This window comes from Panthera onca, chromosome Y, assembly GCF_046562875.1.
Source record: "Panthera onca isolate mPanOnc1 chromosome Y, mPanOnc1 haplotype 2, whole genome shotgun sequence".
Lineage (NCBI taxonomy): Eukaryota > Metazoa > Chordata > Mammalia > Carnivora > Felidae > Panthera > Panthera onca.
Window position 1 is genome coordinate 24,654,543 of NC_138358.1, and position 14,675 is coordinate 24,669,217.

The window sequence follows — 14,675 nt, forward strand, 5'->3', positions numbered from 1 at the left end:
ACTCACATGGGTTCCCAGGTCATTATAATGAAGGAAGAAGGGAGGAAGAAAGAAGGAATGGGGGAGGGAGGGAGAGGAAGGAAAATGTCACTGAAATGCCCATTTCAGTTCTGTTACTTAGTTCTTTTCCACTATTTGGGACCAAAAAAAAAAAAAAAAAAAAAGGAAATTCGAATATGCGAAAGTATGAGCGGAGTCTGGACCCGGGGTACAAACTGGAGAGGAAGCCTCCAAGTTCCAGGCGCTGCGTCCTTCCTTGGGCGGGTTGGACGCCCTTGGGGGTCCCCGGGCCCTCCTTTCCAAGAAGGCAGCTACATCGCAGGCCCGGGCTTGCTCCCACCTGCGGTTTATCACCTGGACGGTGGGGGGCGGGGGGAGTGCGGACTGCCGGAGAGCCTGCGTGGGAGCCCGACCACCCAGAGCGGGGCGCACGGGGGAGACCGGGTCCGCGCCGCCCAGCCTCTGAGCGCGGGGGCTCGCTGCCCCTTAGACCAGCCCACGGCCCTCGGCCCGGCCCCCCTGTCACTCACTTTCCTCGCAGCCAATGGCGCGGCCGCCTGTCACCCTCACCCCGCCCCCCGAGGCCGAGCGGGGAGGAGGTTGGCGGGGAAGGCGCGGGGCTGGAGTTGAATGATTGAACTTTCCAGCGGAGTTGCGGCGGCCGCGAGGTGTCCCCGGCAGTGCGGCCCCGGCGCGGAGCTGGGAGCCTCGGCCAGCGCCCGGCGCCCGCGCCCCCGACCTGCAGCCATGGTGCCCGGGGCGCCCGGCGCGGCCCTGACCCTCTGCCTCTGGCTGGCGGCCTGCGGGGGCTGCCTGGCGGGCGGCCCCGGCGCCGCGGCCGCTCGGCGGCTGGACGAGTCCCTGTCGGCCGTGAGCGTCCAGCGCGCGCGCTGCTCGTCCAGGTGCCTCAGCTTGCAGATCACGCGCATGTCCGCCTTCTTCCAGCACTTCCAGGTACGGGAACCGCCGCGCTGGCGCCGCGGGCCGTGGCGGGGGGCGCGCGCGCCGCCTGCCTCCCGGCCTGGGCGCCCCAACTTGTGGCCGCGCTCGGCGCGCGGATCCCGCCGTCCCGATTCGGCGTGGCTTTCCAAGCGGGGCTGCCGAGCCCCCGTCCCCAGCCGCCTCCTCCGAAGGAACCCGAGACTGCAGCATCCTTGCCAGCTCTCCTTTCCCGGCGGAAAACGAGCGGCGCTGTCTGGGGAGGGGGCGAGCCGCCGTGCAGATTCCGAGGCTGCGTGTGCGCGCTTGTGAGTTTCCCCCGACTCCGCGCGCGGGGCTCCGGGCCAGTCCCGCAAAGTCCCGGGCGCGGCGGGGCCCTCGGTGCCGCCGGCGCTGGGAGGGAGGCCGGGAGGCGCGCCCAGCCGCGCCTGGGGACCCGCGCGGGCAGCCCAGCCCCGCAGGTGCCCGCGGGCCGACACTTTTGTCTCTTCTGAGCGCCGCTTTCATCATCCGCGGGCCGGGAGCTCGCGCCCCCCCCCCCCCCCCCCCCGCCTTGGAGACGCAGACGGGGCGCTGGGGCCGAGTAGTCTGTTCCAGAATGTGTGGGTTGGGGCGGGGGGGAGGGTCGCTGTGCGCGCCCCAGTTTGGAGCTCCGGAGCTTCTCCGTCTTGCCAGCGGATAGTGTGCAGAGTAAGGGAAGCGATGCACGGGACACGGGACTTGGAGGGCCGGGTTTGGGTGCTCAGAGCAGAGCCCCGGGGTCGGTGACTCCCCCGGGCCCCGTACGACCTTCTGCTTGAGGATGGGAGAGCGTGCGTTTGGATGAGCGTGAACGTCGGAGGTTCAGAGAAGCGCGCCTTTGCGCCTGTGGATTGCGGGGAGCCACAGTAGCAAGGGTCCCCGCAGGTCTTGGCGTGGGAACCCGGGGTGCGGGGGGCGCATCTGCGCGGCCGGCCGGCTCTGCGGAGGCGCGTCCTGTTCCTGTTCCCAGCACACACACGAGTGCGCACGGTGTGAAATCACTCTCGCAGACGCCTTATTTCTCTCGTGTGCCGTCGTTTTCTTCACGGCCTTCCCGCCTCTCTCCTTAGCGGCTCACCTGTTCCCAGCTTTACCTTCCTTCTTGCCTCAGGAAAGCTGTGGAGGCCAGAAGGAGACCCGGGATCTTTGCAAGATCAGCCCTCTGATCTTGGGAAATAAACTGGGCGCCCCTCCCACCTCCCACAGGGGGCTTTCCAAGGGGCCCCGGCTACTAAGCTGCGAGAGGAGGCGATTGTAATGACGGTAGAGTTTGGGACAAATCTCCATAGCCTTGGGGATGTCCCTCGTGGCCCGAGAGCTAATGGAACCTAGCGCCGGGTCGCACAGAACTCAAAGTTGGGATCCTCAGAGATCGCACCCGCTCGCGAAGCGTGCACGTGCGTGAGTGCGCATTCGTGCAACACGTAGTGGGTTTCCGAGGAACTGGCCGCCGCTGCGGTCCTCCCGTCTCTGTGGAGAAAGGGAAAACCGCGTTCTCCTGTTCCGCGCTGACACGACGCGGACATCCTGGAGAGAGGGCTCCTCCCCGGCCACCTGGTTTCCAAACCGCCCTGCCCTGCCAGAGCCCCTCTCCTGACAAGATGCGATGTACACTACGGTTTAATCCGCCCCAGAAAACAAAACAGAGCAACCCATTCTTGGAGAGAAAGAGTATCTTTTCATTCCTTCCTTCTTTCTTTCTAATTGAATTGTCAGTTGCTATAATTTATTTGTTTTACAGTTTAAGCGGCTAAAGAAGCAGTTTAGATCAAGCCAATTCCCGTGAAAGGCTTTTCTTGTGGTCTCCTGGCATGATTTCTCTTCACAAGAAAAACTGCTGACGGAACACACATTGCCAGACAATCCTGATTACATTTTAATTAGCTGGGGTGGGGTAAGCTGCAAATTACTCAGGACTTAATAGCTGCTGTTTCTGCAATCAATTGCCAAGCCATTCTTGGAGGTTTAACCCTAACCTGGTAATGCCTATCTGATTTACCTAAATTGCCCGGATTAAGCTTCCTTCAGATTTGAAAAGGCAGCACCTCACTCTCCTTATAAGCCCTGGAGCCTCCCTGTCCCTGCCCCCTTGTTAAATAATTGGGCGACGATGCAGGTCAGGCTGCTTCCAGCTCCTTCCAGGGCACGTGTTGTTTGTTAACAGGAAAGGCCAGGGCGAGAGGAGGCTTGTGGAACAGCTCCTTCCAGGTGCCCCTCCACTGCTGATTTTAGAGATGGAGGAGATCTGACTGTGGCATAAATGTGTCTGCATGTTTTGAATGCAGTCCTATCAATTGCTTTTTAATTTTTCAATTTGAGAAACCAGAAAAAGGTTCAGAGAAGCAACTCTGCAGGGCCGGCTGCAGTAAACATGTTCAGTGCTTTTTAAAGCACTATTCAGTTCTTACAAGGATGCTGGACAGTGGGCAGAGTCGGGGCTCAAAGCCCAAGTTTCTAAGTTGAAGACTCGCAAATCTTCCTGACAATCAAACTGCATCACAACAGAATGCACAGGCTGACTTCCTACCCCTCAAGTTTCCTTTCCCTGGTCAGCACCAGGAAGAGGTAAGACAGATGCGTTCTGATGGCAAACGGGCAGGCAGTCCGTGAATGCTTCCCCCTGGCTGGTCTCAAGAGCCCTACAGAGTTGAAGACCCCCTCAAGGGGAACAACACAGTGAGAAGGGGCACGGTCCATTCAAGGGAAGGAAAGGTGAGGCTACTGAGATCCACAGGCAGTAGGCAAAGGAGCCTGCAGAGGACTGGTCTACAGAACATAGTCACAAATACCCATTTCTCTTATTTATTTATATATTTTCAAGTTTATTTATTTATTTTAGAGAGAGAGAGAGAGTTCACACAAGCTGGAGAGGGGCAGAGAGAGAGGGAGAGAGAACCCCAAGCAGGCTCTGCACTGCCAGCATGGAGCCCGACGCGGGGCTCAAACTCACGAACCGTGAAACCACGACATGAGCTGCCAGGGCTGGGCTAGGAAGGACCCGGCGTCCGCACTCATGGTGTAGACAAAGACTTGGAGCGTCTGGGGGCACTGCCCTGGAGCAGCAGGCCCGCACAGGAGGCTGCAATTGAGTGGTCTCTGCCCCAATTCCACACACTTTCCAGCCTCCTGTGAAAGTGACGAGGCTGTAGGGTCATGGGTAGATGGGGTGCACCTGGTCCCTTTGCTTCTGCGGTGCTGGTGGGCATCACCTGCCGGCCACGTAGCTATCACCCGGGCCCGGAAGCCCGCGGGACTCGGTGCTGATCCATGCAGGCGGGAATGGTGACTGGGGACTTCTGGAGTTATCTGGCACAGCCCTTGGCTCCCTGTGCGGGGCACTGGGCACACTGCAGGTTTGCACATATCACGTACACGATGGCGTTACAATCCCACAACGGGGGTGGTTGGGAAGGGCCTCCTTGTCTGTGAACGTGAGATCTGGGCTGTGGGGTGTGGAGCAGACATGTGGGCTCTGGAGCCAGGCAGACCTGCTCTCCCGTAGGCTTGGCCACTGGGCACGTGGGTGGTGTGGGCAGACCACCTCCTTGAACTTCCAGCCTCACGTGGGTCCCGTGGGGGACAAGTACCTGCTGGCAAGGTGGAGAGCATGGAACACGGTGGGGATAATGAAAGTGATGGCAGCAACGGAGCTGACACCAACGGGAAGATGAGTAAGTGCCAGAACCATCCGAAGAAGGTAGTGTTTGTTTCCTAACTGATAAAGAAACAGAGGTGCTGAGAAGGTAGGTTACTCACACAGCTAATAGTGGAGCCGGGTTCTGGGTGGCTACAAGTCCTTGGTTTTATTCTTTTTTGTTTTTAATTTTCTTTAATGTTTACTTTTGAGAGAGAGAGAGAGATAGAATCCGAAGCAGGCTCCAGGTTCCGGGCTGTCAGCACACAGAACCTGATGCAGGGCTCAAACCCACAACTACGAGACCGTGACCTGAGCTGAAGTTGGATGCTCAACTGAATGAGCCACCCAGGCACCCCAGTTTTATTCTTATTTTTAGGATTTTATTGACTAGTTGGTTAAAGTTTTTTAGATTTTTAAAATTTATTTATTTGAGAGAGGCAGAGTGAGTGGGGCAGGGAGGCAGAGAGAGCGAGAGAGAGAGAGAATCCCAAGCAGGCTCCACACTCTCTGTGCATGTGGAGCTCAAACTCATGAAACTGAGATCGTGACCTGAGCTGAAACCAAGAGTTGGACGCTTAACCAACTGAGCCACCCAGGCACCTTGATTAGTTGGTTAATTTACTTCAAGACTGACTACCGAATTTTTGGGACCCGGTGCAAAATGAAAACGTATGGGCCATTATTTCAAATATCAAGAAAAAAGAGTGTTGTTCAAGGAACTAAAATATAAAACACTTTTCCTTCCGTGGCTCTTTCAGTTTGTCATGGCGTTTCAAACTGGCTATTCAATGTCATTTGCAGTAAAGAAAAATTGAAAAGTTAGTCCTTTGGATTTTAATCTTCATCTTTATATTCAGTGCCAGTGTTACGTGCAAATATCGGAGCATGTCACCTGTCTGCCAAATCAGCAGCATTTCACAATTTGTCGTTCCTGACTCATGCCTGGAGGGTGCCTTGAGATGGGCTAGAGGGACAAGGAGAAGCCAGACTCAGGAAGGAGGGAAGGGAGAAGAGAGAACCCCTCCCCCGCCAAGTGTGCAACGTGGGGTGTGCCCAGTGGGCATTTCACAGGAGGATCTGCAGGATGTGTGTAGACCTTCCCAGGTACCTGGGGTCTGCCAGATGCGGACATGCTTACTCAGGTACTCTTGGTACCCTGTTCTGCAAGCTTCTAGACCAATGCATTGCACTTTGTTCTAGATGCTGTCCTCTGGGAGTTGGGCCAAGGGTCTCCTTCTCCTAGTGCTCCAACCACGGCAAATGGGCAACCCCCAAGTATACTGCAACCCCCTTGCTGGATGCAGTAGATACCTGCACCTGGGATGGGCTTGCTCCTTGGGTGTCTTAGACTCTGGCTGGCCACCCCACCCACCAGTGTGGTACTTCCCGCGTGACATGAGGGCAGCCACACTGGATTCTGGGACACTTCAGTGCACGCATGCCCAACATCAACCCTCCTTGACCCTTGTCCAGGTCACGGCAGGGGACAGAGTGTGACAGTCATTTGGGGGCAAGGAGTTGGTGGGGGCAGAAGACTGGGTGCAGGGGACACGGGAGTGGGTAGCTGAGAACCTTTTCTGACAAGGTGAAGGGGCACTGGGAGGCAGGATCATGCGTGATTTGAGGCTCCACGCCTCCAGGATGAGCTTCACTGTTGTGCCAGCCCATATGAAACACAAACTCAAGGATAAAATCATTGAAATTTTCAATATGGTGAGCACAGAGCATCAAACCCCAGACACTGGTCCCCTGAGCATGGGCCACGTGCATTGTTCATAGATCCGTGAAGCCGGCCCTGGTTTGGGCTTTTGTATTTCAAGGGTGCAGAACCCTTGGCGGGGCTTAAGCCCACTTGCCATGAGGATTCTTCACAGGGTTTTCCATAACGTTCCAGCGTATGATGCTGATCTATATTCACTTGGGAATAACCTCTACCCTTGTTTCCTCAACTTCACTAAAATATTAAAGAAGAAAGGAGGGAAGATTGTGTCTGAAATAAGCTTTCTTTTCTGGTGAGTCTCTTTTAACTTAAGAGTGACTCCCTCCCTTATGCAGTTGGGACATTCCGAGCAGACACCGCTCCTGCCTCCCCTGATTTTGCTTCGTTGTGGCAACCATGGAACTCAGCCTCAGGGCCTTGAAGAGAGTCATTTCTTTCTCTGTATGACTTATTTCACTTAGCATAACACTCTCCAGTTCCATCCACGTTGCCACTCTTATGTGGATCCTGAGAAACTTAACAGAAGACCATGGGGGAGGGGAAGGAAAAAAAAAAAAAAAAGAGCAGGAGACAGCCAAACCATAAGAGACTTAAAAAAACTGAGAATAAACTGAGGGTTGATGGGGAGTGGGAGGGAGGGGAGGGTGGGTGATGGGCATGAGGTGGTCACCTGTTGGGATGAACACTGGGTGTTGTATGGAAACCAATTTGACAATAAATTTCATATTAAAAAAAAAAAAGCAGTCATTTCACTAAGTACGAGGAGACCCGGAATCTGCTCTTTTCTGTGCCTGTATTTTCTCTGAGGAGGCTCAAGAGAACAGGACTTGAGGACAAATAGTAGGCCATGTGCAACGGAGGAAGGAAAGATGTGTTTATTTATTTCCTTTGCCAGAATTCGCCACTGCTCAGGGAAGGAGCACATCTTCTTGTTGGAAGATAAGTAGCAGGTTGCTGGCAGGCATGGCCCAATGGGTCTAGAGTTTTATTAGTGGTAAGAGATTCTTGTTTAATGGGACATTATTCACCCTATAAAGTACCACAGATAGGCTTGCTTAGGTAGCTGATTAGAGAGATCAGAGGCTTCTCTTAGCAGTAATTGGAAGCTGTTTGTTTTGGCAAAAGAAAGAACTAAGCTAGTGATTAGCTCATTCTACTTAGAGGACCAGCCTCTCCTCCAAGAAAAAGTAAACAAACAATTATCACATCAAAAACCCTTAGGAGCCACAAATCAGCCTGAGGCTCACAGACTTTGCAGCACTATTTCTGTGGTGAATATACCCAGCCCTGGCGTGTTACTTGGCCCTGAGGTGATTTTTAAGTTCTAAGGCAGAATGGCCAGGCATTTGGAGAGGCCCCGGGAAGAAAGGGCATCCTCAGCTTTGGCCTTTGTATTTCCTGGTCTGGGTCCCTTGGATCTCTGGCTGTGTTTCTAAGAATTTCTGAATTTAACCAAACTAAACATTGGGCTAATCATGGCGGACGTTTGTGTTTTTAATTCGGTGTTTCTCCTTGAATGTGATTTAAAAGTCTCTCTTCTTGTGACTGTTATAGAGCATTTTAAACACATATTAAAGAACACTTATTGACTTGCTCATTTCTTTGTTCGCTGTATCATTAAAGAAGAAATACATACTTTCATATGTTTATATTGTATATATTCATATATATTTGTGCGTATAAACAGATGATATACTGTATGCATGTATGTGTGTTTGAAGGCCTAACTTAAAGAGTTAAAAGTTAACGTTGTCGCTGTGTTTCCACGTAAAAAACTTAATCATAAGTTAGGAGGTTATGATTTCTTTGAAATGGATTCACCAGATTCCATTGTGTAACCTGTTCTAGTGCATTTCGGTGAATGGGTATAAAACCATATACCCATGGTTAGGAGCACCTGGGTGGCTCAGTTGGTTAAGTGTCCATCTTTGGCTGAGGTCATGATCTCACAGTTTGTGGGTTCAAGCCCCACGTCAGGCTCTGTGGTGACAGCTCAGAGCCTGGAACCTGTTTCAGATTCTGTGTCTTCCTCTCTCTCTGCCCCTCCCCTGCTCGTGTTCTGTCTCTGTCTTGCTCTCAAAAGTACAATAAACATTAAAAAAAAACCGCATAGGGTTAGGTAGTTGGGGTGCCCGGCTGACTCAGTACATGGAGTGTGGGACTCTTGATCCTGGGGTTGTGAGTTCAAGCCCCACACTGGGTGTAGAGATTACTTAAAAAAATATTTTAAAAAACAAAACAAAACTTTCCGGTTAGGGAGAGAAACTTATGAAAGTCAGCGGGCTCTGCTTATATTAATTCAGAAACGGACAGGTTTCTTTGCATAACTTGGCAATGCTCTAGAGAATTCTCCTCTCACACAATTTTGAGGGTGGGGGCTGGGGATGCATGTGATATCATCAGAATACATCTTATCTATGAAAAACAGGACAAGGAACACTGCAGATGCCCCACTGCAATGCCCTTGTGCGAAATTACTGCAGAACTTATCTTTGGAAAGACTTGCCTGAGCGCACAGACCTTCACTGTCCCAGCGCTGTCTTACACATTTCTACTTCACGTATTTGGGCTCCACGTTGTGAAAGTGTGCAGTCTATGTACATATGGCATTTATTAGGTATGACCTAGTTTTTCCTCTTTACATCAATCAAAGATACCCCTAACTCTTTCAAGCTTCAGATCAGCAGGAAGTCGGCCACACTACAGAGTTGGCTGATGAAGCCGTCTTCCTGACCTTTTACTAATCTGCGTACCATCATCTTAGGAAAATGTGTAATTTCTTTTGGATTCTCTGAAATATTGAAAGTAGGTCATAGACACCTATTCCTTCTCGGTAGATGCTGTTGGTGACCTTCTGTCCCTCACCTCCCTAACCCCCAGCTCCTGTATCAGCTAGCTGCTAATGGCTTACAGCTGCTCCCCTTAGAGACTAACTTTCTGCCCATGGACACCGTATTGCCAGCAAGGCAATGTATCCTCTTCCCTCAATGAGGGCGAATCTTGCCATTGGCTCACTGCTGGAGGCCATAGGAGCCCAGCCCCCGCCCACTGGAATAACTCTTTTCGGTACAGTTTATGCTCCAAAGCATTGCATGGGACCAGGCTTCTGCAGGTCTCCAGCTGAGATCTCTTCCCTCCCTTTCCACTGAGGGCTTCCCCCAATATATCATATATTCAGGAAGCCCCCTTCCAGCCACTGCTTGTAGGAAACCCAATCTCAGACACCTACCTTCGGAGATACCTGATCTCATTCAACACGGTTGTTTTTCAGATTGGACAGAGCCTGGAGCCTGCTTCAGATTGCATGTCTCTGTTTCTCTCTCTTTCTCAAAATAAAAAATAAAAAATTATAAAAAATAAATGAAGAAGCACTTAGAACATTTTCTGTTATTTGGATTTAGCTTATGTCTCCTGATGATGGTGGAGAAGCTTGGAGAAAAGTAGTTATCATTGATAGCCAAGAAGTAAAGAAAGGAATATGGGAGCAGTGTTTATGGTTCAAATATGTTTATTTTATTTTATTTTATTTTATTTTATTTTATTTTATTTAAAAATTTTTTTTAACGTTTATTTATTTTTGAGACAGAGAGAGACAGCGCGTGAACAGGGGAGGGGCAGAGAGAGAGGGAGACACAGGAGCTGAAACAGGCTCCAGGCTCTGAGCTGTCAACACAGAGCCCGACTCGGGGCTCAAACTCACAGACCGTGAGATCATGACCTGAGCCGAAGTCGGACGCCCAACCGACCGAGCCACCCAGGAGCCCCTCAAATATGTTTATTTTAAAATTTTTATGTTTATTTTTGGGGGGGGGGGCAGAATGTGAGCAGAGGAGGGGCCAGGAGAGAGACACACACACAGAATTGGAAGCAGGCTCCAGGCTCCGAGCTGTCAGCACAGAGCCTGATGTGGGGCTAGAACTCACAAACCATGAGATCACGACCTGAGCTGAAGTCAGATGCTTAACCGACTGAGCCACCCAGGTTATGGCTCATTTTAATGTAAATCACAGACTGTAGATGCTCATTCTATCTCTCCCTTTAAAAAACAAAAAGCACTGCTTTCATCAGTTGGGTTTATTTCGGCTACTGTGGACAGGCTGCTGCAGTTTCAAAGATGAGACTGTAAGATCCCTGCTTATGAGGAACTTCTAGTCTAGTGGTGGCTAAGACTTTGGTCTACAGCTGCCTGCGAAGATAGTTATTTGTATGAGATCTCTGAGGAAGGAGCGTCTCCCTTTAGAGAAAGTGTCCTAGGGGAGAGGACCTTGGGCAAAACCTCAAATGCTGTGTTCTTCTAGCCCAGAGCAGTCAACATGAGGAAAGGCAGAGTCTTCCGACAATTTTCTCTGTCTGTTGCGGACGCCCAGTGCTCCTGATGGACGTGATACAGTATCAGGCTCTCAGCTAGCAGCCAGGCTTTGGGAACTGGTCCTTAGTTGCTGTACTGAAGCTCAGGTCCTTTGCTCTACAGAACAGGCTAAAAGCATGGCCAGGCCATCACACGTGTATGTACAACTCTTCGTGGTTCTTGTTGCTGTGGTTGAACCATGGGCCACACCGCTAAACACAATGATTTTTCTTTACTTGATCTTTGTGAGATCTTGCCAGCAGCATTCAGAGAGAGCCCCGGAGAAGCATGAGAAGGCGAGAGAAGGAGGCTGTCCATTCCGTCTCCTCGCCATAATGCTGCAGCTTGAGATAGGACCCCAGTCTCAACTCATGGGGGCGGACCCCTAGTAAGAAACTCTTCTGAATTACTGAGCCATGGGTTAGAAGAGAGTTAGCATTGCATTTGACAATGTCTTGGTGGTGACGAAGTAGTTTCACATAAAGTATCTGTTTGACCTCCACAGCAACTCTGTGAGGTCAGGAGTGTTATTTTTCTTTTACAGATAAGAAAGTTGAAGGTCTGGAAGAGAGGGAACCGAGGCTTCATAGCAGAAACTCAAGCACTAATTGTCATATTCCCAAATATTTATACTGAATGACCCCGCTTCTCGGGATGTTAACAGGGAGAGAAGACAGAGTGGAAATATCAACTATAACATAAGTGAGAACCTGAGTTTTGGGGGAAAATATTCCTACACTTCTTGTTCTCTCATTGGCTCCTGGAGAGACCAGTGCATCACAGAAGGGTGCAGTTGTGGATAGTTGAAAGATGAATGGTATGACAGGAAAAGCCTGAAAAAATACCAGTCCATCAACACCCATCCCCTGTGCATTTAACCATCCAGATCCTTCTTCCAACCAGTGAGAATCTGTCAAACACCATCATCTTTCAAGTATCTTAGGTTTTGCGGGACCCAGCATAAGTGAGACGTACTTCCTGCTCTCACAAGCATTATTTTCTGCTAGAGAAAGGCGGCGGGGGGGGGGGGGGTTGGGGGGGGAGGGGGGAGATAAACACTGAAGCAAGTAGTTGCAAAGAGTTATGAAGTGAAGAAACTATTATAATCATGCATCATTTAAAATCTTCATACATGTTGGTTTAATGCATAATCATAACTTCTTAGATGAAGAGGTTTTTTTTTTTTTTCTTTCCTATAAATGGATTTTGTTTCTGTCCACCACCACTGACACTTGTCCAACAAAGTAGAATTGTGATCCTTGCAGAAACATCTTGACCACAGCTGGGCTCCTGGATGCCCTAGAGTTTGCTGTCTGAGAATAACAGGTCTCAGGACATGACCTTGCTCTTGGTTCCCAGCTGCCATTGTACTTCTCTGTGGTGCGGGGACATGTTCACACTGTTTGCAAGTGGTAATTGTGCACGTATGTGACAGCTCCTTCCAAGAACTAAGTGTCCCTTCTGTGTTTGCTGTCTTTCTTTTTGTTTTTGTTTTGGGAGACTCTGTGTGTGTGTGTGTGTGTGTGTGTGTGTGTGTGTGTGTGTGTTTTATGATTCTAAAAAAAAATTTTAATGTTTATTCATTTTTTTGAGAGACAGCATGTGAGGGGAGAGGAGCAGAGAGAGAGGGAGACACAGAATCCAAAGCAGGCTCCAGGCTCTGAGCTGTCAGCACAGAGCCTGACGTGGGGCTCAAACCCACGAACCATGAGATCATGACCTGAGCCAAAGTCGGACACTTCGGCTGAGCCACCAAGGCACCCCTATTCTTTATGATTCTTTCCAGCATCTCTGTAAGATATAAATATTGGACAATGAGGAGGGCTGCACTTGGAAATGGTGACAAATTGGGGTTCTTTTATACCCAAAGTGCTCAACTCTATCCTGAGGGGAATCTGAGAAAAAATAGCCTATTAAGAGGGGGGAAGAAAGCTAAAAAAACTTTTAATTCACACTGTGTTTACCTTTTTGTTTTAAATTGTAGTAACATTTGTCACTTCATAAGCTATTTACTCTCCTGGTTGTTAATATCCTGCCCAGGTGAGAAAATATTCTGTTACAGTGACCTCAAAGATCTATAATTTTGTTTTGCATATCTATTGCCTTCCTAGTTTGAAAGGTAAGGTGGTTAAGTGGTCACTGCTTAAATTATATAATGTATGGTGATGAGTATCTCTGTCTTGAGGAAGTGTGTTTTCCTCATTGGTTTGCACAGGATCTCAAGTTACCTTCAGCCAACACATATGCATATGTCCCTTAATTTACTATCTAATCATTTCACCGCTAATGTCTGATTATGTCCAAAGAAGTGACAGTTTTATGAGTCCAGAAATGAAAATAGGACTCCCTCTAATGAAATAAGAAACATTAATTTTGCAAAGTAATTCATCACCTTCCAAAAATGTCATTAATCGTACCAGTGCTTGGGACCAGAGGAAAATTGGGAATTCATTTCCTTTTGAACTTCAGAGATGTTTTCTCCTTATTTTATTTCCAGTTTATACCCTTCTTCAACCCACTATATTACAATGCATCAGTAAGTCGTAGTTTGCAACACATGAAATTATTTTTGGCGTTCCTCACTCCCTCTAATATAAGTGACGTGCTTATTATCTAAAGACAAACCAGATAGGTTCCATTCTTGGTTGGGAGGTTGCTTACTGGCAAGTTCCTCTAAAAGAAAGGCTGAAACAGTTGAGAAGGTCTAAATGCAAACACAAAGCTTTCGGGTTAAAGGCAATTTTTACCTATTCACTGTGTTCCTGTTTGGGTTTTAGTATAAAGTGGTTCATGCAACATAAGTGAATCGACTCTTGTTTAATTTTCTAGTAACACATGATTGAGAGAGACAGCCCTTTTTAGACTGAAATAATGTCTCTGCTCCTGTCTTTAAACGCCTATACAACTGGGAATAATGGCACTCTTGTGAGATGTATCCTGTTAGAGTTTGTGGGCTGGAAAGAAAATTGACGAAGAGTCATGGAAACGTAAGATGCCAGGACAGGTTCAAATGAGGTTACACACCTCATATTAATGTGTCGTCCTGGGTCCGGGACGAGTTTCCATGTCCTGTTCTGAGAAACGAAATATGCCAGGGGGCCTGGCATTTCAGGGCCTTTAGCTTGCTTTCCAGCTGATGAGTGGACCCTGTAGGATGCAAATACGAAGACCCTTTACAGTCATGGGAGATGATAATAATAATATCCCCTGCATTTGGAAATGTGGAAATGTTTCCTGACAAACCTCCATGCAAACAGTTTCTTGTGAGATAACTCACATTTCCATTGTCTGTTCTTCACGGCAAGCTGCTCATTTTTGACCTGCTTCCTGATGTTTCATCTCTCGCTTGATGGCTATTTCCACCAGTGAACAGTGATCGGCACATCATAGAGGTGTGCGGTGAACTGAGCAGAACACCACCCCAGCCGTATGGAGATCCAGTGGCATCCAGGCCCCTGGGTTGAAAACCAGTCTTGCCCAACAGCCCTGCTATACGGATGATTCAAGAAAAGGCAAAGTTACAGATTGCATCACCACGTAAAGTCGGGGCTTGCTTTCCAGAGTTGAAGTCTGTTCATTATAAGAATGCTAAGTTAATTATAAGATTGCCACTGATTAGTTCCTGAAAGAAGGAGAAAAGAGTTGGAGAAAAAAGTTGCCGTGCTGTGTTTTGGTAACTGATTCTTTTATTTATTTTATTATTATTATTATTATTATTATTATTATTATTATTTTAATGTTAATTTATTTTTGAGACAGAGAGAGACAGAGCATGAATGGGGAAGGGTCAGAGAGGGAGACACAGAATCGGAAGCAGGCTCCAGGCTCTGAGCTGTCAGCACAGAGCCCGACACGGGGTCTGAACTCACGGACTGTGAGATCATGACCTGAGCCGAGGTCAGATGCTCAACCAACTGAGCCACCCAGGCACCCCAACTGTGATTCTTTTAAATGTGTTCAGCGTGCAGGAAGTGCAAGAAATAAGATGTTGCATACCGTTAAAGCACTTG

The 14,675-nt window shown here is 49.3% G+C and overlaps 1 protein-coding gene across 1 annotated transcript in view; it reads left to right on the forward strand.

Annotated features, from left to right (window-relative positions):
* Window positions 1-609: 609 nt before the first annotated feature.
* The window catches only part of LOC145714895 (anosmin-1-like), a 182,859-nt gene continuing 168,793 nt past the window's right edge, over window positions 610-14,675 (forward strand). Inside the window, exon 1 of the mRNA XM_081794424.1 lies at window positions 610-954. Coding sequence (XP_081650550.1) covers window positions 631-954 — 324 coding nt within the window. The 5' untranslated portion in view covers window positions 610-630. The remainder of the gene's footprint in view (window positions 955-14,675) is intronic.